Source organism: Alnus glutinosa, chromosome 6 (genome assembly GCF_958979055.1).
Source record: "Alnus glutinosa chromosome 6, dhAlnGlut1.1, whole genome shotgun sequence".
NCBI classification, from domain to species: Eukaryota; Viridiplantae; Streptophyta; class Magnoliopsida; order Fagales; family Betulaceae; genus Alnus; species Alnus glutinosa.
This window is the reverse complement of record NC_084891.1, coordinates 15,399,962-15,425,743: the sequence shown is the minus strand read 5'-3', so window position 1 is coordinate 15,425,743 and position 25,782 is coordinate 15,399,962. Positions and strand designations below refer to the sequence as shown.

The window sequence follows — 25,782 nt, the reverse complement described above, 5'->3', positions numbered from 1 at the left end:
CTCCGAAATGTCATTGGATCCACGTGTCTCTAGGGTTGATTTTATCCCTAACAACAATCTTAATTTCTAATCTTTGCAACAACTCAACAATTAATTCCTAAAATATTCCATTGAAGTAGTAGGTCGACTATTTTTAATGTCACATGAATTTGAGTATGTGTAACATTTTTCAAAATAATAGGCAGGGTCTTAGAAAGAGGAGGGGGGATCCTGACCGGCAATCTGATCAAGTGAGCTGTACCCATCGTGCTTGCAACTGGGGTTTTGAATATAATAAAGAACTAAAGATGGGGTTAAAAATATTATAACAATTTTAATATTGGGTGAATATCAGAGGAAAAAAAAAAAAAAGAAATAGACTTGGTGTTTCCCGAGGAAAATTAAAGCGAAGGAATCGGGCTGTAAACTTGGACGCTTATGCACAAACCTCAGCGAGAAACCTGCTAGATCGGTTCCTAAGGGGATGAATTTCATAACTTTTTATTACTTAAATTAATGTTAATCTAATAAATGTGTTTAATCACTGCTTTGCTTACCCAGTTACTGAATTTAAACTAGTTGTAGTAGTTGATGTGGGGTGTGTTGTGTGTGATTATTGTTGTGCAACTGGGTGATCTTCGCCATCATCAAGGCGCACGTGTGATAGATTTCTATGGGGTTCAGACAACCAGGGGGGGGGGGGGGGGGGGGGGGGGGGTCCCACTAAAGAAAAGATGGCTCGGATTGTAGATGATGTGGAATGGCGGACGTTTGTTGTGTGTCGCTAACAAACAAACCAGCATGCCTTAATATTGCGTTATAGAATTTATGCAACTGATTTGAACATTTCAACCGTTTTGATCGGTTCACAAGGAGGTTAAACTGAACACTTGGTTTTACCCATTTTGGATTTCGATGGTTTTACTAATTGTCTTTTTTTATTCATGACGCACGGTTTTAAAATGGTTAATGCGTATTTACCCTCATGACCTTCCAAACAATTAATTCCCTGGCCTGTTGCTTTTGATCGATCCATTAACACCCATGCCATTATGGTAGTTGAGTTTTTAACTAATTACATAACGCCACATCATACACCAAGTTAGTAATGGAAGAGAAGCTCATTAATTAACACCCTTCTGAGTTCTGATTCGTTGTACATTTATCGGCCTTTGCCAAAGACACAACAAGGGTACCAATGTATTTCTTTCACTCTTTCTTTCTTTTAACACGCACAATTAAAGCCTCTTTATATTTATTTTTTTATTCACTTATTTATCGCTCTTTTCTTTTTTTCTTTTTTGTTTAATCTCAAAACTTTGGGTTTTCTTCGTCAAAATCCTCCATTTTAGCTGTCCGCCTGTCCCCTTCAAACGCAAATAAACCCTCTCTCTCCACAAAACTACAACTTCTCACACATTCTCTCTCTCTCTCTCTCTCTCTCTCTCTCTCTTCCAACACTTAAACTCACTAAATCCCTCTCTACTCTCTTCCCCAATTCTCCCTTGTTTGGTCTTACGGGAGAACCAAGACGTTATGGAAGCACCTGAGCTTTTCCCACAATACGCGCCCGAAATGCGTCACTCAACCGATAATAAAACCGCCGCAGGCGACCATTTCATTGTGGAGGACCTCCTCGACTTTTCCAACGAAGACGACGATGCAGTCATTGCTGACGGTGCTTTTGACACTGCCACTGGAAACTCCATTGATTCTTCCACACTCACCGTCGTCGACAGCTGCAATTCGTCGTCGTTTTCGGGGGGTGACCCCAATTTTGTGGGCGAGATGGGCTGCCGGAATTTCGCTGACGGACATTTTTCCAGCGACCTCTGTGTCCCGGTAATATTCACTAGCTTACGAAACAACACATGTCATTGCGTGTGGGGGAGAGAGACAAACAGGCAGAATTGTAATGCTACATAAAAATCATATCTACCTTAATTTACTGCTTCCATGAATTATATGATGACTATATATATATATTCTAGTTGGCAAGGAATTAAATGTTGAAAAAAATAAAAGATATTTAAATTTTGATAATCTACGCATTCCGTTAACTTTTAGCTATTTGGGTGAATGCTCAAGGTTTCTCTCTTTCTTTTTTTTCTTTTTTTCTTTTTTTTTTCTTTTTTTTTGCTTGTACCCAATTTTTCCGATGCACAGCCAAACCAAGGGTTAAGATTTGTGCGCTTGAAAATTTGCAGAAAGTAGCTCGTAAAATGGCTTCACTCTCTTTATCAAAGATAACCAACCCTTTACGCCATTCGGTTTTCAAAAACCAAAATAATGAAAAAAAAAAAACTAATAAATCTTCGCGTTTCATTTTACAGTACGACGATTTAGCGGAGCTGGAATGGCTTTCGAATTTCGTGGAGGAGTCGTTCTCCAGCGAGGATCTGCAGAAGCTGCAGCTGATATCCGGCATGAAAGCCCGGACCGATGAAGCCTCCGAGACAAGCCCCGAGCCTAACCGAAACAGCCCGATATTCCACCCCGAAATGTCGGTCCCGGCCAAGGCCCGAAGCAAGCGATCCCGTGCCGCCCCATGCAACTGGAATTCCCGCCTCCTCGTTCTCTCACAAAACACGTCCGACGTCGTCATTTCGGCACCTCCCAACTCCGGCAAGAAGACCGTGAAAGCCTCCCCGAAGAAGAAGGACGGCGAGGACGGCATCGCCGGAGAAGGCCGGAAATGCCTGCATTGCGCCACGGACAAGACGCCGCAGTGGCGGACTGGGCCCATGGGCCCGAAAACGCTTTGCAATGCGTGCGGGGTCCGGTACAAGTCTGGGCGGCTGGTGCCGGAGTATCGGCCTGCTGCGAGCCCAACGTTTATGCTGACAAAGCACTCCAACTCACATCGGAAGGTGATGGAGCTTCGGCGCCAGAAGGAGATGGTGCGGGGCCAGCATCAGCAGCCGTTCATTCACCATCAGGATATGGTGTTTGACGTATCCAACGGTGACGATTACTTGATTCACCAACACGTGGGGCCCGACTTCAGGCAGCTGATCTAGCGGGGTAGCTAGAGTTAGGAGACTTTCTTGTAGTCGTGGAGTTAATTTTTAGTAGTGGACCAGTTCTTCAGAGAAATTTCCTGATTTTCCTAATTTTTCTAGGGGGTTAATTTTTCCTAACTTTATTTTGCATTACCTAGACTCTTTTAATGTTCTTTTTCTTTGAGCTGCTCGCCTAACTCGGGGCTACTTCTGAAAAACAAAAAATTTCCATAATTCAGGCACTTTTTTTTTTTTTTTTTTTTTTTTAAGGTTTATTTATTTATTTATTTTGTCTTCCTTTATATATATATATATACATATTTCATGATTGCATGAGACATTGAGACTTGACTTTTTAAAAAGTGCTTATATATCAAAATATTAGAAATGAGATGGAAGTTAATTTTAGGTTTAAGTTGAAGTAAAAAAGAACAAAAAATATTATTGTTCTGTTTGATTGAGCGTAAAATATTTTAAAAAAAAATAATTTTTTTTTTTTGTATTTTCGATGTTTTTGCAACTAAAAAATAATGGTCAACGGAAATCATTTTCATTTTGGTAGTAAAAGTTTCTTTAATTTTTAGAAAACAATTTAAACTCTTTATCCTTGCACGCACGTTTGTGGGAATCTTACACCACCGAACCAAGTTTGTTGATAGCTCAAATCTATAGCCGAAGGTCCTCGAATTTCGTATCCGATTACCGGAATCCGATGACATACGGCCACCGTCGTCGAATTCCGACAGATCAAATTCTAGCCAAACTGGCCGGAATTTGGTCATTTGTGTCGGAATCTGGCCATTGCCTCCAGATTCTAACCTCCATCATCGGAATTTGGCCAGTTTCTCCGGAATCCGATCGTACTAGGACAAATTCGGGCAAAACTGGCCGGAATGCGGCCATTGACGCCGGATTCTGCCCTCCATCACCGAAATTTGGCAATAATATCCGGAATCTTGCCGGCAAGTGACGGAATCTTGTCATCGGTGTTTTTTTGTCATTGATGATTTCATAACAGTTAAGCGCTGAAAAATATTTTACGTTGAAACAAAAGGAGCTTCAAAGAATGGTGTTTTCATGTCGGAATTAGAACCAAGTATAACGAACCTACATGAAAGTGATGCCTAACTCCATCTTGATAGGTCCTCAGCAAAGTGAGGCAAAGAGAAAATGACAATCCGACATTTTGTTTTGTTTTGATTTTTTTTTTTTAATATAATTAAGTAGACAAATTTGTTTTTGAGTAACGAGAAGAAGCCACGTACACGTAACCAATTAATTAAATGTGGTATGGTGTTAATGCATAATAAAATTTTAGTATTTGAATTGTTTCTTGCATAAACACCAGTTTAATTCAGGGATTTGAACTTGGACCAACAATATAAATATGTGTATATATATATGGAGGTGGTCCGTGGGGTTAATTGGACCAATAAAATAGAAGTAAAACTCACATGCTTCTTTATATTAATCAAGGTTGAGCCTCCAACTATGTCACGAGCGTGTTGTCAACTACATAAAATGAATTGTTAAGAAAGGGGCAATTGTAGAAAGTAATGTTATTGCACCGCTAACTTACTGGAATAATATGACAAAGAAAATCTGTTTTTTGACTTTTTTTTCTTTTCTTTTTTTTTTTTTTTTTTTTTCCTTTTTTGAAATATTATTCAAAAGTTTAGATTAGTTTTTTTTTTATTTATTATTTTATCTGAATCATTACCGAATATATTAATTAAATAAATACATAGAGGTATGCGTGAATAGCGCATAGACATGAAAATTAAAAAAGTATTGAGGTGCGTGAGCGGATTATTAAATGATTAGATGCGCATGAAATTCAGGGAAAACAGGGTAAAATAGACATTTCTGAGAATGTTAGCATATGTTTAGAATTTAGAAAGCAAAGGCAGATTTCTACCTCGTTTACTGCGACTGCAAATCTGGAGGTGGTAAAAATATATATAAATATATTTTCAAAGTTTTGCAACCAAATAAATTGGAAAGGTAGGTGCATGCATGGTTAATATATTGGGAAGAGGAGAGAACTTGGTGCAGGTCTTCTCAAATTTAAATACGGTTTGGTTTGTTTTGTTCAAGTAATAAAAGTTGTTAAGAGTCGACGACGGAATTAATGCATGCACGATCCCAGGCAACACTAATCCATAGGTCCCGGTCCCAGTTTAATAATTGTTAAATCTAAATCCAATATTTAAATTGCCTTAATTTTTACTACTAACCAGATTCTTGGTCTCATTTGCTGTACTTGTTTTTACATATTTCAATAAATTAGTGTAAGAGAGATCAGGGAAGCAGGGTTTTTGCGGTGGTCACATGGCCTAATGCACTAGTCCATAGTTTGTGTGAAGTCACAACTCACCTACTACTGCACCCTGGTATATTCAAAATTGAGCAGTCGGAGATTTAACCCTATAAACCCTGGTAATAGGTGTGGCATTTCAAACATTCTAAAGTTTGATACATTAAATTAAATTGTGAGTTTTTAAACTTTTATAAAGGTAATTGTAAAGGACAGAAATTAGCTACTAACCAGTCTAGTAAAGCGACGCAAGTCTCTTAGCACGTGAAAATCACATGTTCTTTTAATAGCATGTGAAAATCGAGAACACAAGTAACTTTTTTTATTAAATTAATTTGTAGCTAATTTTTGTCCGATTGCAAAAGCAATGGAGTTTTTAAAAAAATAAATAAATCAAAAGCTTTGAGGGAGAGTTTTGAGAAAAAACTTAGAGAGCGCTATTTTGCACATCAATTGGGTATTGCAGGGGAGCATCACATGCATGTATCATTCGACATTCATACATGTGGGCATGAATGTGATGTGGGAAGTAGAGATCCAAAAGGACATCCAGCGAGTGTGATGGAGAGCGATGGCACATGCAAGTGTTTTGCTTTTCAAACAACATATCTCATGTCATATATATAAATAATCATTCTCATCTCCCAAAATCTTTAATTCGAGTATAATATAATAAGCATCATGCCTGATGAGTGTCAAATATTACATATGTGGACCCCTTAATTTGCATTTACTAAACCTTTAGTTTTGTTATTTTCTAATGTTTTTGGTTAGTTTTGGTATTTTAGTATTTTGCAGGTCATTAAGAGAAAACAATAGCTTTAAGGTGAAAGAAAGCACACTTTGAGAAGACCTAGAAGATGTGGGTATGTTCAACCAAATCAAGGAGAGGACTAAATCGAAATTTCTCTAATTGAAATCAAAATCGGATTAGAATTCAGATTCTGCACATGTCACAGTATTTTGGCCATAACTTTCAGCTCAAGTATCCGATTAAGGTGAATCAAGTGGCGTTGGAAAGCTTACTCAATTTTCTAAAAATCCTTATGAAATATGATTTTCCTAATTCGGACGTCTGCTATGCCAAAAGTGCCCCGCAATAAAAGGCCGCAAATCTGGACGGATTTGAAGTCATTTTCCTTCTTGGATCGAGTTTTGAGTCTCCTAATCAAACTAGAAGACTAACCTCCAATTTTTCTAGGAATTCTAGGGCTTCTAAGATTTGTTTTCTCCCTATAAATAGACCTCTAAGGCTCAAGAAAAAGAGAGAGAAGCTAGAGACCACATATATTCTTCTCTTTTTAGTTTAATTTTTCTTTAGTTTAAGATTTATTTTTCATAGCCATGTGTAGCTAATTTTTCAACTAAGGTTGAGGATGAAGCCTCACCATTGAAGAGCAACAATATTTTCATGTAAGTTTATACTATCCGATTTTATTTGGTTTAATTTTTCCAATGTTTTACTTCTTTTCAATTTGTGAAATGATTCTTGGATATCTTTTGTGATTCAAGGGTACATTTGATGATTTGAGATAATTTCACATAATTGATTGCTTGGGTTTTTATTTATCAAAACGTTGGATATTCATTGTGTTTCGTTCTACGGATACATTTGATGATTTGGTTTAAATCGGATATCTTTTGTAATTTGTGCAAAGAACGGATTCATTGAATGATTTAATAATTTTTATAAAGCATAGTAAAACATACATAAGATTTGTATGGTGAGAACTTCGGATGTGTATTGATGAACATGAGAATATGTTGCTATGATTTGGTGGGTGTGGATTCTAAAACCTTAGTGCATTTTCTTTTCTTTTATTTTACTTTATTTAGTTTATATTTTTTTTATTATTATTATTTATCAAAAATCAAAATCTCTTAATTTTTGAAACTAAGTTAGGATTTGATTAATTTAGTCATAAATTTGTTTTCAAGAACACAATTCCCTGTGGGATCGACCTCGCACTTGCAAAACTTTTTATTGCAAACGATTCGTGCACTTGCGAGTAAAATTAAAATTCACATCAATGCCCTTTAGTTTCTCTAAAGTAAAAATGCCCAAATAAGTTGGCATTAATAATGAGGGTTTTCAAAGGAATTTTATTAAGAGAAAATCCACTAGGGTTTTGACTGTTAAAAAAAAAAAAGCAATGGTATTGTCCTAATTAACATTAGACATTAATAATGCTGTAACAAAACCCATTGCTAAGCTACAAAATTCAACACAATTGAATTCACGCACCCTTATTTTCCCATCAACAATACACAACTGTCAAACATAATTCTCAATAGATGGTGATAAAAAAGGACAACCCAAGAAGAGTAGCGTCGCAAGGATCCATCCATCCATCATCAATCACTATCAATCTTTCCATTATCGCGGCACACTGAGACCTAGTTCTGATAATAATAAAACAAAAACAAATACAAATATATTAGCTTACCCAGAACAGGCATTTAAATGCATCACTAAAATATAGTAGTTAATATAGTAGTTGCCATCTGCCAAAAGGACACAACTAATGCTACTTGATAAATGAACCCCCAATCCACATTCACCAAAACTATTAAGAAATACTAGAGAAGAAAATTTTAGCGGACATAATTATACCCCTAACTAAATTATATTAACTAATTGCAAGCAACTACAAGAGGGTATCAACTGAAAGCTGGAAAAATCTCCACCAGAAGCACGCACATGGCTTCTCAACTTTTTATATTTCACTGCGATATCATTCTGAACCCGAGTCGGGTCCAAATAAATCGGTAATACTAGAATACAAATTTCTTCAAATCAAAATTGAAATACTACAAGTCTTGCACGGAAAACAGTCAACCCTGGACAGCCCTGAAAAAAACCCCAAACTTGATTGAATCTCACGGAATTTAAACTTTATAAAGAAAGTAAAACATTCTTCTTCTCAAAGATATATACATATATATATATATATATTACAGTGTGCAAGAAAAATGATCTTTTCTAAAAGGCTTATTATTGCCAAAACCATTCTATCTTAATCATGGCACTTTAACCACTGGACAAGTTATCACCAACTTTACATCTCTATGTCGCTATGATCACTTGGACTTTGACTAAATGGTAACATATTTACTTATCATTAAAAATAAAAATAATAAGGGTCAGATTCGCATTTAGTAAATAAATTAACAACATTGCATAACCACAACTAGTACGACTACCATTGTCTCCCAGCATCACATGGATCCCCTCACAAAGCTAAAAATCAAAAACTCCAAAGAGACTTCCCTAGAGCTGAAGAAGCTTTTAAGAATCTATTAATTTGAGCCCCAGTGCATGGTCTAATATTTAAATGCCTTTTATGAGCTATCATTATACTTCTAGTGCCAGGGTCATGCCAACAATATAACTTATAACAATCTACTTTTACACCTCCTTGAGACAAAATTCCTTGATAATCAAGGCAATTAATCTGAGAAACGACTTTCTAGATCCATCACAAAACACAGGGAAGAGAAGGGGGTTGTTCAGTGACTTAGTTCTTCAGTTCAACATTAAGAAACCATAGTCTTGCAATCAGAAAGTTAACATAGAAAGGCATAATCCAGATGACTCCAAAATATGATGAAGAACATCACAAGTACGATACCTTAGGAATTTAATAATATTGGGAGCATATGCCAGTCCATTACCACAGAGTTTGACTAAGCAAGCAGAGCTCCACATCATACTTAAATACGATACGAGAGTGGATACAAACTTGCTTTCGTGAAGAGAACAAAAATCGAATTCAGCTTTCATTGTATTTTATTTGTTATAAACAATCTTCTGCGGGATACATGCTAGCTCAGCCATATGTGCTAGAGGGAGAGTAGAAAGTGCCATCAGTAATTTTTCATATATAATTTTTCACACTACTTTTTTAACCTATTTTTACAGAAAATTTAAATCTTTTAAAAGTATACTATTCCAAATATTTTCAAAGTTTTGACAGGTGGAGCATTCTAGCTTGACAAACAATTCTTCATCCAAAACATATTTTACCTTTTTTTAACTAGTGCATCCAAGAGATAAACTATTAAGGATAACATTTTTGCACATATAAATATCTTTCTAAAAATTAGCAGGATTCAGCTGGTGTACTACAGCAAAGTCCATTGTGACAATGCCTTACTGCAGTAGGGTAAATTAGGCATAATACACAATCTCAGCTTCTTACAATGATAAACATTACCTTACTAACTGATCGTTTCTGTAAATCCTTATTCGATTTCCAAATTTAGATTCAAGAGAACAAATAGTTAAATGTGTCAATTCCAGACAGGCATAGATAAGAGGTCCTGCAATCACAATCCCAAACAGATCAAACAACCGCATACAAAAAAATGTGGTGCCAATGACAGGATTGAAACCCTGACCTAATACTCTACTCCTTTATGGGGCAACAAGATGCCATTTGGTCTAAAGACCATCGGCCTAATGCATGTCTAATAATCTAAGACCAGTTTATGTCAACAGACATTAAAGATAAGACAGATGTTAAATAGTCCATAATAAACCTTAAGCATCAAGTTAAGTATGAAAACCAATTTGCAACTTTGTGGTATACCATTCATCAAGAATATCCAGTGCCCCAAACAACAGTTATTAGTCCCTCACACAGAAAACCAATTGCTATAGCTAATTGAAAACAGTATCATGCACCCAAAAAAAATTGATGAGTAAAACAAGCATGATACTTTCCCATCTATTTTTGGCCTTGACATCCAAAGATGGCTCCTCACAAAATCTTCTCTACCAGTTCATTTTAAAAGCAAAATACACATCTTGATCTAGAGGAGCCCTTTTATTTTTTATTTTTATAAGAAAGTGATCTATGTTCTTCAATTCCATCCAACCCTTTTAAATCATAAAGAGGAGCCCTTTTATTTATTTTTTGATAAGTAAGAATTCATTAAAAAGTGCATAGGGGCGCAACCCTAGTACACTGGAAGTATACAAAAGAGCCCCTAAACAGAGGAAAGAAACGAACAAGAAAGTAAGAAATCAACGAACAGCATACTACCCGATCTATGCGCCGACACCCAAAGATATAACATTTTAAGCACATTTCTACAAAGAGCTCCAACTGATACCTCCATATCCTCAAAAAGCCTAGAATTTCTCTCACACCACAAGCCCCACAAAACACATGAAGGAACCTGCTTCCAAATACGAAGAATAAGACCACGACCCAGCAAAGTGCTCCAACCACTCAATAAATCCAAGACACTACTAGGCATAACCCACTCCACCCCGAACAAGCTATAAAAAGAACTCCAAACAACCCATGCCACATCACAATGAAGAAGAAGGTGATCAACAGATTCTCCATGCTTTTAACACATAACACACCACTCTACCACCACAATACCACGCCTACGTAAATTGTCATGAGTTAAAATCTTTCCTAAAGCCGCTGTCCAAACAAAGAACGTCACTCGCTTCGGAGCTTTAACACGCCATATACCCTTCCAAGGAAAAGAAGCCGCCTCGTGACAAACTAATGCTTTGTAGAAAGTCTTCACTTCAAAATTCCTCCTCTTGGAAAGATTCCACACCACCCTATCAACCTCCCCATGCCGAACCCGAGTAGAGTATAACTGTTCATAGAGGACATCACCATCTCCACCTCCCAATCCTGAGCATAGCGCGTAAAGAGAACATTCCAATGAACCACGCCTCCTACCACAGACAAATTATCCACCACCCAAGTATCAGGAGAACGCGCAATACAGTATAAAGCTGGATAACAAAGCTTGAGAGGCTTGTCCCACACTATAAATCATGCCAAAAGCGAATATGAGACCCATCACCCACCTCAAAACGCAAATACTTGGCAACATTATCCCACCCCCTTCGAATAAACTTCCAAACACTGACACCATAAGGCCCCGAAACCGGTAAAGAACACTAACCTCCCCTCACACTCCCATACTTCACCTCAATCACCGATCTCCACAAAACATTGCGCTCCTGAGAGAACCTCCAAATCCACTTCCCCGATAAGGCTTGATTAAAATTAATAACATTATGAACTCCCAGTCCACCAGCCTTGATAGGAGTACAAACTCGATGCCAATTGACTAAATGAAATTTAGTCTCATCACCCAAACCACTCCACAGAAACTCCCTTTGAAGTCGCTCCAGTTTCTTAGCTACACTCATAGGAATAGGGAACAGAGATAAATAATAGGTAGGAATGCTAGAAAGAGTACTGTGAATCAATGTCACCCTACCACCCTTGGATAAATATAGTTTCTTCCAACTAGCCAACCTTCGCTCCACCTTCTCAATAACCCCATTCCAAATAGAAATAGATTTGAACGACGCCCCCAACGGCATACCCAAATAAGTCATCGACTGAGACCCAATTCTACAACCCAGAATATGTGTCAAAGACTCTACATCTTCCACCTTGCCAATAGGGACCAATTCGGATTTGCTTAAATTGATCCTCAACCCTGACATCGGTTTGAAACATAAGAAGGTACACCTCAAATTTCGAACATGCTCGGCCTGTGCTCCACAAAAAATTAAGGTATCATCCGCAAACAATAAATGATTCACCACTAAAGTTTCATTACCCATGAAGCCCATTGAGAAACCTGACAGCAAGCCTTGAAGCATAGACGCATTCAACATCCTGCTAAGCGCTTCCATAACCACTACAAACAGCAAAGGAGAAAGAGGATTACCATGCCTAATCCCCCACGAGCTCTTAAAGAAACCAGAAGGGACGCCATTAACCAAAATGAAAAATTTTATTGTAGAAACGCAAAATTTAATCCATTCCCTCCACCTCTCCCCAAACCCACACCTCTGAAGCATGCAAAGGAGGAAACCCAATTCATGTGATCATATGCTTTCTCCAAATCCAGTTTGCACAATAATCCAGCCTCCCCTAACCGCCTTTGGCTATCTAGGCATTCATTGGCTATAAGAATTGAATCTAAGATTTGCCTTCCACCAAAGAAAGCATTCTGAGAGCTCGAAATAATTTTTCCCAACACTGATTTGAGCCTGTTAGCAAGGACCTTAGAAATAATTTTATAGACCCCTCCCACCAAACTGATAGGCCTAAAGTCCTTAACCTCCATCGCATCAACCTTCTTAGGAATTAGGGAAACAAAAGTTGCATTCAAACTCCTCTCAAATTGGTAACTATTATGAAATTCTGAAAAAACCGCCATAATATCTTTTTTGAGAACCCCCCAACATTTCTGAAAGAAAGCCATAGAAAAACCATTTGGATCTAGTGCCTTATCCCCATTGATCTCCCGCACCACCTCCCACACCTCCTGCTGCTCAAAGCCTTGTTCTAACCAAAGACACTCATCAGCATCAATGGAGGAGAAAGAAATTCCATCCACCCTAGGCCGCCACGAACTCTGCTCGGTGTACAGAGAATCATAGTAATTTACAATATGATCCTTAATTTCCACCGGATCAGAAGACAAAGCCCCATTGATCCGCAAAACTCCCACATGATTGTACCTCTGATGCGAATTGGCCACCCTATGAAAGAATTTAGTGTTATTATCCCCTTCCTTCAGCCACAAAGCCCGAGACTTTTGCCTCCAATTAACCTCCTCAAACAGGAGAGTTTTTTCCAGCTCCCTGATCATGTCTGACTTCTGAACCCACTCCTCCTCCACTAGCCCCTGAGCTTCTTTAAAACACTCCAGCTCTTTAATACCTTCCAATAATTCCTTCTTCTTCCCCACATCACCGAAGACCTCCGCATTCCATATCTTCAAGTCCACTTTTAAAGCTTTCAACTTGTGAGCCAGCACATAACTCGGCAGGCCTTGAAAATCATAAGACTCCCACCAACGTTGCACTTGTTCAACAAAGCCATCGGATTTGAGCCACATGTTTTCAAATTTGAAGTATCTTTTCCCTTCTCTTTGTGATCCACAATCCAACATTAAAGGAAAATTGTCTGATAAAAGTCTAGGCAAACGACTTTGAGACACATCAGGGTAACGTTCTTCCCACTCCGGAGATAACAGAAACCTATCAATTTTAGACCATACCTGATTATTGGACCAAGTGAACTGCCCTCCTTGGAGAAGAATATCCACCAAACTCTGCCCATGTATGAACTCCAAGAAATCTTCCATAGCAGCAAAAAACCACTAACTCTTGATCGCTCACTCGGAAACCGCACCACATTGAAATCTCCACCAAAGCACCACGGTCTATCCCACCAACTCATCAATCCAGTCATCTCATTCCACAACACCCTTCTCTCCCCATCATCATTAGGCCCATACACACCCCCAAACGCCCACATAAAATTATCATCAGCGTTACGCAATGAAACAGCTAAAGTATACCGTCCCATGCATTCATCCACCTTCTCCGTATCATTCGACAAGTTTTAGCTCAGCTTTCAAAGCTTTTAATTTTTGAGCCAAAACGAAGCTAGGACAGCCACAAAAAACAATAGGAAGACCACCACTGCCTCACCTTCTCAATGAAGCCATCTGATCTCAACCACGTGTTTTCAAATTTCAAATAACTTTTGCACCTCTAAAAAATGCCACAATAAAGAAGAATAGAAAGTGATCTGAGAGAACAATGAGTAATCTGCTATGGATAACGTTTGGGAAATGTTCCTCCCACTCAGGAGATATGAGAAACCTGTCGATTGTAGACCACGAAGGAGAATCCTGATTATTAGATCAAAGTGAAATTCCCACTCTGGAGGGTGATATACATAAGACCCTACTCAAAGATATAGTCCAAGAACTCTCCGCAGCAAGAGAGAAGCTAGCCTCTCTTGCTCGCTCACTAGGGAAGCGGGTCACATTAAAATAACCCCAATGCACCAAGGAAAATCCCACTAGCTCCTCCCATAACAACTGACGATCAACATCTGAATTAGGATCATAAACACTAGCAAATGCCCACTCAAACTAGTCACTAACGTTTTTGAATTTAAACGCCACCATATAGTTACCCACACATTCTTCAAATATTTCCACCATTCTCCTATCCCAAATCACTAAAATACCACTTGATGCCCTCTAGAATCCTACTAACACCAATCTAGATGTTGCCCACCCCACAAGTTTCGCACGATACTCCTGGACAACTACTCCAATTTAGTCTCCTGTAAAGTCACTATGTCCGCCTTCCATGTCCTGAGGAGATTTCTAATATGCATATGGTTATTCACTTCATTTAATCCTCTCACATTCCAAGAAATGATTTTTGGCTACATAAAAGAACAAAAGATACCCACCCTATTCTACCACTAGACTTGGACGTAGATCCTTTATAGGCATAATTAATGGAGCAATCTAGCCTTTAGGAGTCAATTGAGGAGATCTACAAGGAAAACCCTTGCTCAAAACATCCATAATGTGGTTGGCTTCAATAGAAGCGAAAAGGGCCATGATCTCCTTTTCAATTTATCACATGGCATGCCCAAAAATTTGCTAAATCCTTTTGATCTTCTTTCTTACCCACTTCGACGTTTCTTTTTCAGAAAAACCCATCTCCTTCGAAACCGCACCAGGGGAAGAGGGCATTGATAGGCTCACCCCAAGGAGAGATATCAAAGGCCAGTATTTCCTTCTCACACTCTTAGCCCACAACCCTCCAAAACCCTCAAATCCAATGCAGAAAGCAGTTCCTTTCAGCCAAAGAAGGAATCACAACAAAACCCAAGTTATCCACCTCGTTGCTGCTCTCCCAATGAATAAGAGTCTGGGTTGGAGCAGCATTGGCGGCACCCTGGATCAGACCTGTTTTAGCATCACCTACGGTTGGGCTAATCCCTCCTCCTGGATCAGACCTGTTTAAACTAGGGACACAAACCCTCTTTCCCTCCTTCACAACAATCGACCAACTCAAGTCCTCAAAAACAACCACACGACCAGCACCACCCACTCATGAATCCAACAAAGAATCATCCCCATGATTACCTGTAGAAAGACCCACACCTGAGAACCTTGTATTTCTCACATCCAGAACATAAGCATTTGCTTTTGCCACCAAACCTCCATTCCTCAAGTGCTCGACGCCTGTGATATTGTCAAAGTTTGAGAACTCTTTAGTTGGGACACACTACAAGCCTTCGAAATTGGGCACATCAACATCGAGAGGGCTTATGACCCGGGGACATCCCACTCAACCTCATCGCCAGCAAAAATCTAACTAGAGGACCGAGGCACCGCGATTGGGTGACCCACGATGGCGTCGACGACAAAGAGCCATGACGATAGAAGTTTCTACTACTTTCTCCCTCGCAACATCCCGGTTCCCTCTCCAACGGGTGTCGTTGTCGATGTGGCTTTGTGGTGAGGCTAACAGAGGGATTAAGTTGACCGAACATATGCTCACGACCGCAGAACCATCACGTGATATAGACAGGGACCTAACTTGCTTTTTTACCACCCACTAAAACATGGGTTTTAACATGGGCCAATTTATAAGTTTGTGGCCCATTAGGAAAGAAAAAGACCTTTTCCCTTTATAAAACCATCCTTCGCTTGGCCCAATACCAACAATCTTAAACTTGAGTGGGTTGGGCACCTCTTGAGGGGATGGGCTTCGAGCTTACCATGGCAAGAGAAGGGCTTTCAATCTTCATCGATTCACCAAGCTTCAGGCCCATGTCCACTTCCCCAATTAAATGAGACATGTCACCCCTCAAATCCTCTTGTTGTTTCCTCAAGGCTTGAAGTACTTTAGAAGCATCCTTCCATAATAAACACACACCTCTTCTACAGCGCTGGCATGATCAGTGAAGCTTTTGCCACTACCACACGTCATTGCCACTACCACTCACATCCCCGTATGCCTCTCGACCATTAACGCTCTAGCCTCTCGGCACTGATGCATCATGATAGGCAAAGCTTCCTCCACGCTTCCTCTGCCCAACCACAACCTTTGCAAACGAATGCTTTATCAACCACTGAGGCCAGCTCACATGATAATGATGCTGAAGGCCTTTTCCCACCATCATAGGGCATCTAGAATGCTTCAAGGAACCTCTGCAGCTCAAGAGCAAATCCTGACCTGCCTTGTCCCCTCTTCCTTCCAGAATAACCACAAAACTTATTCTACCGCCATTGTCATACTCCGCGATAGCCACGAAACGACCAAACCAATTCAAACCATGTTAAGCAATAAAAACTTTAACCCCCACCCTTGAAGACTTTACAAATTCCTTCGAACTATCTACTTGAAGGAGAGCTCTCACAGTGTCCAGCAACCATGACACAGTAACCTTCCCCATTGATATTGATTGAACGAGCCCTATACTTCTTTCATACACCCGTAAAACCGAGACGCCCTCCACACAAACAAATTCAAGACTTAGCCTCAACGAAGAACCAACTGGAAGAAGCCATCTTAACCAGCCACAAACCAAAAGTGCCTGAAAAACAAAGAAAAGGCCAACCTGAAACAGGGAAACCAATAAGCAAGACCAGCAATGACAAGATAAGCCTATACGTGCCATTGTGAGAGAGATGTCTACCATGCATCCTATTGTTTACGTAATTGTAACCTTTGCAATTGTGCTTGCTAAGACTATTTGACAAATGAAAACAAACCAAAACGCAGAATGTCATGAGAAGTTTGTAATGGTACAATCCCAAAAGTTATCACGCTTCGCTGCTTACCTCTATTAAACAATATGGGAACCTCAGCATATTATTTCTGATAGCAATAAAAAAATCCATCAAATCTAGAAACACAACACTAAACGATTACCAATTAGAGTCTACCCAAAAAGATTTTCATTTTTCTTTTTGGTAAGTGACTTCAGCTTAAGTCCGTAAGCATTTATGTATTTGACCATGTGACATGGACTCCGGTATGGGTATCAAAAGTAGGAACATTTTGTCGTGTCAGCTTTGTTTATTTTCCTAAAATATCCACAATCTTGGAGCTCGCAAATCATTATCCACGTCATGTAAGTGTCAACATGGATAGAACAAAGAGATTAAAAATTCCAGCTAACATTGTATTCGGAAAATAAATCGCAAGTCAACAATTTATTTGTGATTCTTTTCTTTTCTTAAAAGTAACAGGAAATTATTATAGAAAGAGGAAACTCATATACACATGGAGTATACAAGATAATCCCCTAAAGAAACACAAACTAAGGTCAAAGAGATCCAAGAAATCAAGAAAAGAAGTATAAGAAAACCTGCCAATAACAGTACTCAATTCATAAAAAGTGAGCTAAGAAAAAAAAACACGGAGATGTGATCTCAATAGAAGACTTATCAGCAGCCTCAAGAGTTCGATTATTCCTACCTCTCAAAATTGTCCACAATAAGGCAAAGAGCTGCATTCTATCTGAGACTATTTTTATGCCAACCAAACAACCCTTTCCAACTGAAAGTAGACATTGATCACCTCCTTCAGATCCCAAAGACAGAAAATACAAAACACCACACAATTCATTTCTGACTCATTATACAAGGATTTCACACCACCAAAATGAAACTAAAATTCAAAGTTGAGATTCAGGAGCAAAACATTTACATGCCATATGACACAAGGATGTTTTGCAGTTGGCATACAACCATTACTATAAGAACAGTACTTGCAACCCTTTTTTTTTTATAAGTAATAAAAATTTATTGAAAAAGCGTAAGATGCCTCTAAGTATAAAGGAAGTATACACAGGAGCAGCCGAAGCAGCCCACAAAAGAAAGAAACCCAACAAACCCTCAAAAACCAAAAGCCCCCAAACCCAAATCCTCAAGAAGCACACCTTTTTACAACACGTGAGCCTTGTCTTTCTTATACCGAGAGGATGTGCTTGCATCACCATAATTAATGGAGCTTACCAAATTCAAAATCTCCCTCCTACCTTTGGTCTTCAGCTGCGCAACCTTAACTTCCCGAAGAAAGTCCTCTTCAAAGGCATCTATAATCACCAAGGACGGATCCTCATCCTCAACACAATTCAACTCCCAATCCAATGCCATGTTGGGAGGAAGAACACCCAAAGGGTAAGGGGAATCTCCATCCTCCCCATCTCAGATCTCATCACCCTACTCCCAAACAACCACCTCCTTAGACGAACCAAAACCTACTGGCAAGTTCTAAGATTGGGACAAACCATTCACCCTGGAATCATCACCCTTTCCAACAGCTGGAGTGACGCAACCACCGAAGGGGGAGGGAATCTCTACCACCCTAACTTCCTTTACTTCTAGAGTCGATGATGACACGACCGTCTCTAAAAGCGAGGCATGAAGAGTTAAAGCTTTCACAGCCGAACTCGGGTTGAAAAACCCCCGCCGAAGGAAGCCCTTCATAGAAGAAGATGGCTTAACAAAACCCTTCACGGAATCTACTGCTCTCGCACGATCCATCACTGGAAGCATTGTAGCTGCTTCCTTGGCTGGAAAACTAATAGGCAACCTCATTGTTGTCATAGACTCTGCAACTAAATTATCATCCAAATGCCCTGATTTGTCTTCCCTTGCCTTCTGGTAGTACTTTTGGAAAGGCTTAGATATCGACGACACTGAAGTAGAAGAACAGAGCCTCTCCCAACTCAACCACCCCTGAGTAAACCTGTGAAAGGGCGAAGATGGGCTGAGATGACCCCTCAGGTCTGAGCTACTGGGCCAAGCAAGCACCACCGAAACTGCTTTGATATGGAAGAGAGGTGCCGAAAGAACCAAATCCAACAACAGTGCTTACCAGTGCTAGAGAAGGCCCCTCAAACTTGTGAGAAGCATCCAAAGACACCGAAGACAGTACCACCGGTGTCGACAAGGGGGAAAAGTTGAACCGTGAGACTACCAAATTCTCGAACTCCCGTGAAAACTGAACCGCGAACTTTGACACAGCCAACAAGGCGAAAGGAGATCGACCACTAGATCGGAAACACACCCACCAATTGAAGGGCTGCCAATCTACAAAACTCCCAGAAGACGATAGACCCAGATTTGGCCCAGAAACAGCCGCCGAAAACGATTCAGGTAGCACAAGATCCAAATCAGGATTCGAACCAGGTCCAACAATCAGAGAACCAAGACCCAGCCTCATCCTCGTGGGCTTAGGCCTACCCCAGCTGCCGCGATTGGGCTTCAAACCCAGCCCAACATGCTTGAACCTGAAAGCTGAAGCCCGCTCCAAAGCGATTCAAAGCCACTCTAGAATCTTCTTCCGCGAACGAAAAAGCCCTAACTTCCTCTTCTTCCTAGACTCGCCGTCACCAATCAAGCGGACTAGCTTCTTCTTCTTCTCCAACGACCCAGACATCTGCTCCTCCAAAACAAAGCAGTTCACTACCATTCTCCCGTCTACCACATCCCTACACCCCACCGCCAGAAGCAGATCCAAACCAAAAAGCTCTACCTTCGAAACTAGCGACCCTGGAGGCTTGACAACCACTCCATGAACCACCTCCGTGAAGGACGGAGAAGCCCCACCGAAACAACCTGACGAAACACCCCTCTTCTGTTTCCCCTTCGGGGAAGGCGCCTCAGAAACCAGCGACCCACCCTTTGCTTCGATAAATTTCAGCAACTGCCACAACTCACCCACCACCCAAGACCATCCCCAACCTTTACGGCCTTCAGGTATCCAAATAACCCCTTTACGATAGGGCTAAAATAACCGCCCACTAACCGCCTATAACCGCTAACCGCAAAACCGCTTTCAAAAGCGGTTTTTGAAAAGGCAATTAGCGGTTATAACCGCTAACCACCTTTATTTTTATATTTGAAACGACGACGTTTTGGTGTTAAAACACCAAAACGGTGTCTTTTCACTCTAGGGTTAAAAAACCAACTCTCATCTCTATTCTCTCATTTCCTCTCACGCCGCAGCCTTGGGCCCTTAGTTCCTCTCCCTCTCGCCGTGCCACGCCGCATTCACTGTCGCCCCTCACCGCCGTACTGCCTCCCTCTACCCTCACTGGACTACGCATCCAATGGAATATTTGGATTTATGTTAACATGTCTATTTGGATTTCTTTATTTTGAGCTCCAATGGAATATATTAGATCTAAGTTTCTTTGTGGTTGAAGATGTGCATGTGCTATTTGTTTTTGGTTGATTAGTAATTTGGCTAAAGTAGATTAGATCTGCATTATTGATTTGGGATCTTACTTTTGATTGGGTTTCAACACTACCAGAAGAAGGAGATTTCACGCCATCTCCAAACCCCCAGCGCTACTCGAAATGAAAATTGCTCCCCAGTATCGTGAGTCCCTTTGATTTTGATTTTCATGTTCAGCAATATCTATAGTCCTGAAAATTGTAGATTTGAATGGGTTTGCTTTGCGATTTTGGGGCTTAATTTCTGTGGGTATGGGTGATTAATAGAACATGGCTTATGATGTTGGTAGTTATCGGTGGGGAGGTTGAAGGCCCATTGATGATGCTTTTTGCGATAATTGATGTTTAGTGCGAGAATCGATGTTTATTTGATTTTGGCTTTATATGATTATCTTATTCTCTTCTATATGGCATACTAATTCTTAAAGTTGAAGTTGAAGAATCACCATAAGGAAAGCTCTAGCTATTGTTTTCTTATGTAGTTAGAATCACTGTAAACCTCTGTTTGGTTCTGGAAAAATCTTATGAAATTAGCTATATGGGTTTTCTGTTGGTGGTGGAGTTCTTCAAGAAATTTAAAGAACTTGCCTCCCGGTGAGTGGAAATGAATTAGCACTTCAGTTATTTTATATATATATATATATATATATATTTTCTGGGCAAATACAAACAAAAGGGAAGGGTAGCACTTCAGTTAATTGGTATTGCATTTTCTTTCTGTTAATAAATTATTTGCTTTCTCAAGAATGGAGTTGTGTTAACTAATCTGGTAATTGGAAAGATTTAGTCAATGAAGCATTGATATTCAGCTATAATTTTGGTGAGATAATCTTTCAGCCTTTTGTTATTTGCTAACTATTCTTAATTACTTTCATGGTAGGTTTGTGCTATTTTCAGAAAAGGGGTGCTGACCTTGTCTCCCTTGAATGGTTCGATTGCATTTATCAATGGGATAGAGATTATATATACACCTGATGGGAAATTTCCTCCCAGTGCAGTGCATATTCCCCTAGGGCATCCAGTTGACTCGTTGAGATCCCCACTCATGTAGCCTTCGAGACAGCTTGTAGAATTAACATGGGAGGCCCACTTCTAACTTCAAACGAAGATTCACAAAGGAGGATATGGGAACAAGATCAATCTTTTCTTGTCCAAGAAAAATTGGGACAAGGAAAAAAAAAACCCATTCCAGTCATAAATACATGTTTTTATTGTTTCTTTGGGTTTGTAGTTGTTAATATTTAGTGTTTAATCTCATAAGAATGAGATATGTAGTGTAGTTGATATATGAAGTTGTTTAATCTCATGTAAGCATTTAAAATGAATATTTAGGAAATTTTTAAACGTTAGATTTTTAGGCCCAAAAGGCAAAAGCAAATAGGTCTGATAGACTCATACAACTGTTTCAAGCTTTTTTTCTTTTTCTTTTTTTCTTTTTTTTTTTTGAGAACACCCACAACAAATTAAGCCCAGCTTATTGGGCCAAAAAGCCCTAAAAAGTTTTTAATTAAGGGCAAAAAAAGGTTTCAAGGAAGCCCATAAAGTAGGTCCAACACCTAAAATAGGCCCAAAAGGCCAAATCTTTTTTAAAAAGTGGTTAGCAATGCAGTTATTCATTTTTAATAACCGCCAACGCGGTTGCCGGTTTTAGCCAATAACCGCAACCGCCTTTTCATCCCTACTTTACGACCCCACCCCCCCCCCCCCCCCCCCGCGCGAACCATCAAAGCTTTCGCATCTTCACAGTAGGATGAGACGAAATCCTTCTTCACTGGAGCCTTCAACGGCTCCTCAACCGTGGCCAACAACCACTCAGAGCTCTGAAAACCCATAAAAAGATACCCACAGAACCCCTTCCTCCTTTCCCCCAAACGAAGCTCAAACGCATCTGCCTTCACTGAAAATGAAAATTTTTTTGCTTCCACAGAAAAACGACGTTCCATCTAAGCCTTGTCTATTGAACCTTAGAGAAGAAGAAACTCCATGGAGGCATAATCGCTGAGCAGCCCCTCAAAAGGGACGAAACAACTAGAGAACTCACCCAGAGTAGCTCCATTGGAAACTCCGAAAATCCTAGTAGTATGCATTAACAAACACCTCTACTCTTCTCCGCTCCACTACAAAAACTCTAGCACCGCTGGATGACGAACTCAGAAAAAGAGAAAGCAAAACAAATCCCTAACATGACACGCCTTCACGCGCCACTGCTAGGGTGAAAAGAGAGAGAGAGAGCAGCGAGGGAAGCCCAACTTTTTCTTTTTGTTTTCAGTAAAACAATATCACATTTTCTTTTTCTAGCAACCCTTTTAAACCTTATAGAGTTAATCACTGATATTTGGTTTCTATACAAAATTATGAGGACAAAATTTCTTGCTTCTTGGATGGTTTGATCTAATGTCTATGTGCCTACGAGTTTCTTATTGAATAAAAGAAAAAATCAAACACAAAAAAGCTATACTTATAATTGTTCTGATTCCATTTCCTTCTGAAGAAAGGAAGGATTACAAAGAATAGATCTTTGTTTTAGTCGATAAAACTCTCGTTGATTGATCAATGTGAAAGCTGTATCTGATGCAGAAGTGCAGAACAGGAGTGGAGTAGTTTCTAATGTATACATCATGGCAGAACAATAAGTTCATATATATACCTACAAGCATGTGTGCATCTGTGTGTATGTATACTTACACACCCACACTCCTTGCATGTGCATCTTGCTATAAAATTGGATCTTTCTGGAAAATTAAAGTTTTGATCTTAGATAGTAAAAGGATGTTCAGAACAGTAAAACATGTTGTATCTCAAGTTGGGTTTCTCACCATCATTTTCGTAGGTTTCAAGATTTCTCTTACCCTCTTTTTTTCAACAACAATGAAGCCAATTTTTTTTTTCTTTTTTCTTTTTGTTTTTCCACAATTTTCTCAGTACCCAAAGAAAGAGCTAGAGAAAATTAATCACAAAAACAAAATAAAAAACATAAGCGTAGGAAAAGAAGGAACAACCCAACAAAGGTCAGGTGACATATGATGACATTGATTCTTTCTAATAATACAAATTGGAATATCAATTTATCGTTTATATGATAAAGGAGTTATGCTATATACTATATTTTTATTCCATAATTATCTTAAAATAATGACGTGACAGACCCAACCAGCCCTTGAATTTTTTTTTTTTTAACAAGAATTAAGTATTGCCTCGCCATTGCGAGATAATTGTGGAATAAAAATGTGATTTGTAGCATTATTACTGATAAAATTGAAAGAAACACAGCAAATAAAAAGAATAAGAGAACTGAAAATCCAATTTTCAACTAATTATCGAGTAAAAAGTTGCTTACAGATACTAAATTTAAAACAGTGGACAACATCAAACTCCTGGGTTTGCACTGCAAAGCATACCCTGAGACAACGACCTCGAACTCGTCGAATCGACTCCGAGGCACGAAGTGAGCCGAGCTGAAGAGACCGCTGTGTGGAGAGGAAACAGAGACTGAAGAGCACCCAATTGAGGAATCGACCTGAAATTCAAAATCCGCGCTTTTTTAGAAATTATGCTCATTTAAGAAAAACCCAATTGAGGAACCGACCTGAATTACATATAACAATTGAAAATTCGAGAAATGTTTTAAGGGGGCGTGCCTTGGAGTTCTAAGAGAAGAGTGGTCCGTGACTGTGCGAAGAGAGGGTGCGGCTTTGGGCTTAAGGGCGGGTTTGTTGAATGTCGATTTAAGGAAAGAGAAAGTTGATGGTGAGATAGATCTACAGCGAGAGGCCATTGGACAAGACAGAAGAGAAATGATAGGGTTAGGGTTTTTGGGTTTTAAAAGCTGACAGCAAGAGGGCTTTAGCGGGGTTTTAGCATTCTGGGATGAAATGAGAGGTGAGCATGGGATTTTTTTTCCCCTTTTTTTTTTTTTTTTTTTTTTTTTTTTAAGGCTTAGTTTGTTTGGAAGTAAAATGATTTTTTAAAAAAATATTTTCTGTCTTTTTTGGTAATTGGTGCGACGAAAAATAATAGTCAACCAAAAAACTTCTTTAATTTTTGTAAAATATTTTTCCTTTTTCAAAACTGTAAATAATTTTTCAAATTTGAGTTTCTCGTTCTCCTACTATCAAACCACCACCAGCCCACCATCAAGCCATCTCTGGGCCTCCGACATACTACTGCTAGACCATTATCAAGTCATTGCCGGACCACCATCGTGTCACCGCTAGACCACCACCAGATCATTCTCGGCCTCTGCTAAACCATCGTCAAACCATCACAAGACCGCCACCAGACCACCATCGAGTCATCTTCGAACTACCACTGGACCATCGTCGAGCATCAAATTTTTAGGTTAGTTTTTTTAAATTATTTTATACTAATATTTTTATGATGTGAATAAAAATTGATTTTTATAAGTTAATATGATTAAATGAAAATATAAAAAATATTTGTGAATTTTCGTATGCGCCAAATGCTAGAAAATGTCTTTAGCAAAAAAAAAATTTCTGAAAAATAATTTCCTTAAAACATTTTACATTGGAAAAAATTTTACGTCGAAACAAACAAAGCCTTAATGTTTAAAGTGCAGAGTACAACAATTTTTTTTGGAAAAGGTTCATATGTCCCTCTCAAACTACTATTCAATTTTTAATATCTCTAAACTAAAGATTGTGTTAATATCTTCAAAACTACATAAAATAATAATAATAAAAAAATTGTTAATGTTTCTCAATGACAAAAATGACATTTAAAAAAGTAAGGGGGCCGAAATATGGGTGGCTACTTTTTTTTTTTTTAAAAAAAAAAAGTAATTGTTTTAAATTTCTAGTTTTTTTTTCTTCGAATATATAGGGGTATTTTATCTTATTCAAAAAAATTAGGATAATTTTTGTCTTTTTGTTGGCCTTGGGGACATTAACAATTTGGTGATAGTTTGAGAGAAGTATATAGACTTTTTCCTTTTTTCTTTTTATTAACAGTTGACAAGTGACAACAATTATGACATTATATCTACGTCCTTTGTGTTTTAATCAAATTGCTCATTGATTTTTCAAAAGTGGCAAAAATAATCCTTGTACTTTCATCATTTACCGTTTTACTCCATTTGTCTATATTTTGTTAAAAAGATTAATGGATTTTGGGCCACATGTTTAAGCCATCACATAACACCAATAAAATACTGTCACATATTCATTATTGTCACTTAAAAATAGAATAAAGAATGTGGTCGTTAGGTGGGTCACGGGATAGGGTCCCCCATGACCCACCCACTAGAGAGGAGCCCGCAACCCCTCCTCTCACGTGGGGGAGATTCCACCCTGCAACCCCTATTCTCCTACGGGTGAGTTGCAGAGGGGACCCCTTCCTTTGCCCCCTCCCTCCTCTCCCTGCGGGTGGTTTGTAGGTGAGACCCCATCCCTGCTA

At 39.1% G+C, this 25,782-nt stretch overlaps 2 protein-coding genes across 4 annotated transcripts; one reads left to right on the top strand and one right to left on the bottom strand.

Moving 5' to 3' along the window:
• The first annotated feature begins 1,330 nt into the window (after positions 1-1,330).
• On the top strand, positions 1,331-3,223 carry LOC133871255 (GATA transcription factor 12-like). Its single transcript, XM_062308656.1, has 2 exons — positions 1,331-1,821; positions 2,313-3,223. The coding sequence occupies exons 1-2, from the start codon at positions 1,516-1,518 to the stop codon at positions 2,997-2,999; spliced, it is 993 nt and encodes a 330-aa protein (XP_062164640.1). The 5' UTR covers positions 1,331-1,515; the 3' UTR covers positions 3,000-3,223.
• A 4,222-nt stretch (positions 3,224-7,445) lies between these two features.
• On the bottom strand, positions 7,446-24,230 carry LOC133870382 (protein NONRESPONDING TO OXYLIPINS 2, mitochondrial). Of its 3 annotated transcripts, none has more exons than XM_062307492.1 (3): positions 24,009-24,230; positions 23,708-23,887; positions 7,446-7,701 (listed from the first exon to the last, which is right to left on the bottom strand). In XM_062307492.1, exons 1-2 carry the CDS (start codon positions 24,143-24,145, stop codon positions 23,737-23,739), a joined length of 288 nt encoding a protein of 95 aa, XP_062163476.1. In that variant the 5' UTR covers positions 24,146-24,230; the 3' UTR covers positions 7,446-7,701; positions 23,708-23,736. The 3 variants fall into 3 exon arrangements, with proteins under 3 accessions (XP_062163476.1, XP_062163475.1, XP_062163474.1); XM_062307491.1 differs by having other exon boundaries at positions 23,769-23,887; XM_062307490.1 differs by lacking the exons at positions 23,708-23,887; positions 24,009-24,230 and adding an exon at positions 13,360-15,247.
• Positions 24,231-25,782: the final 1,552 nt, after the last annotated feature.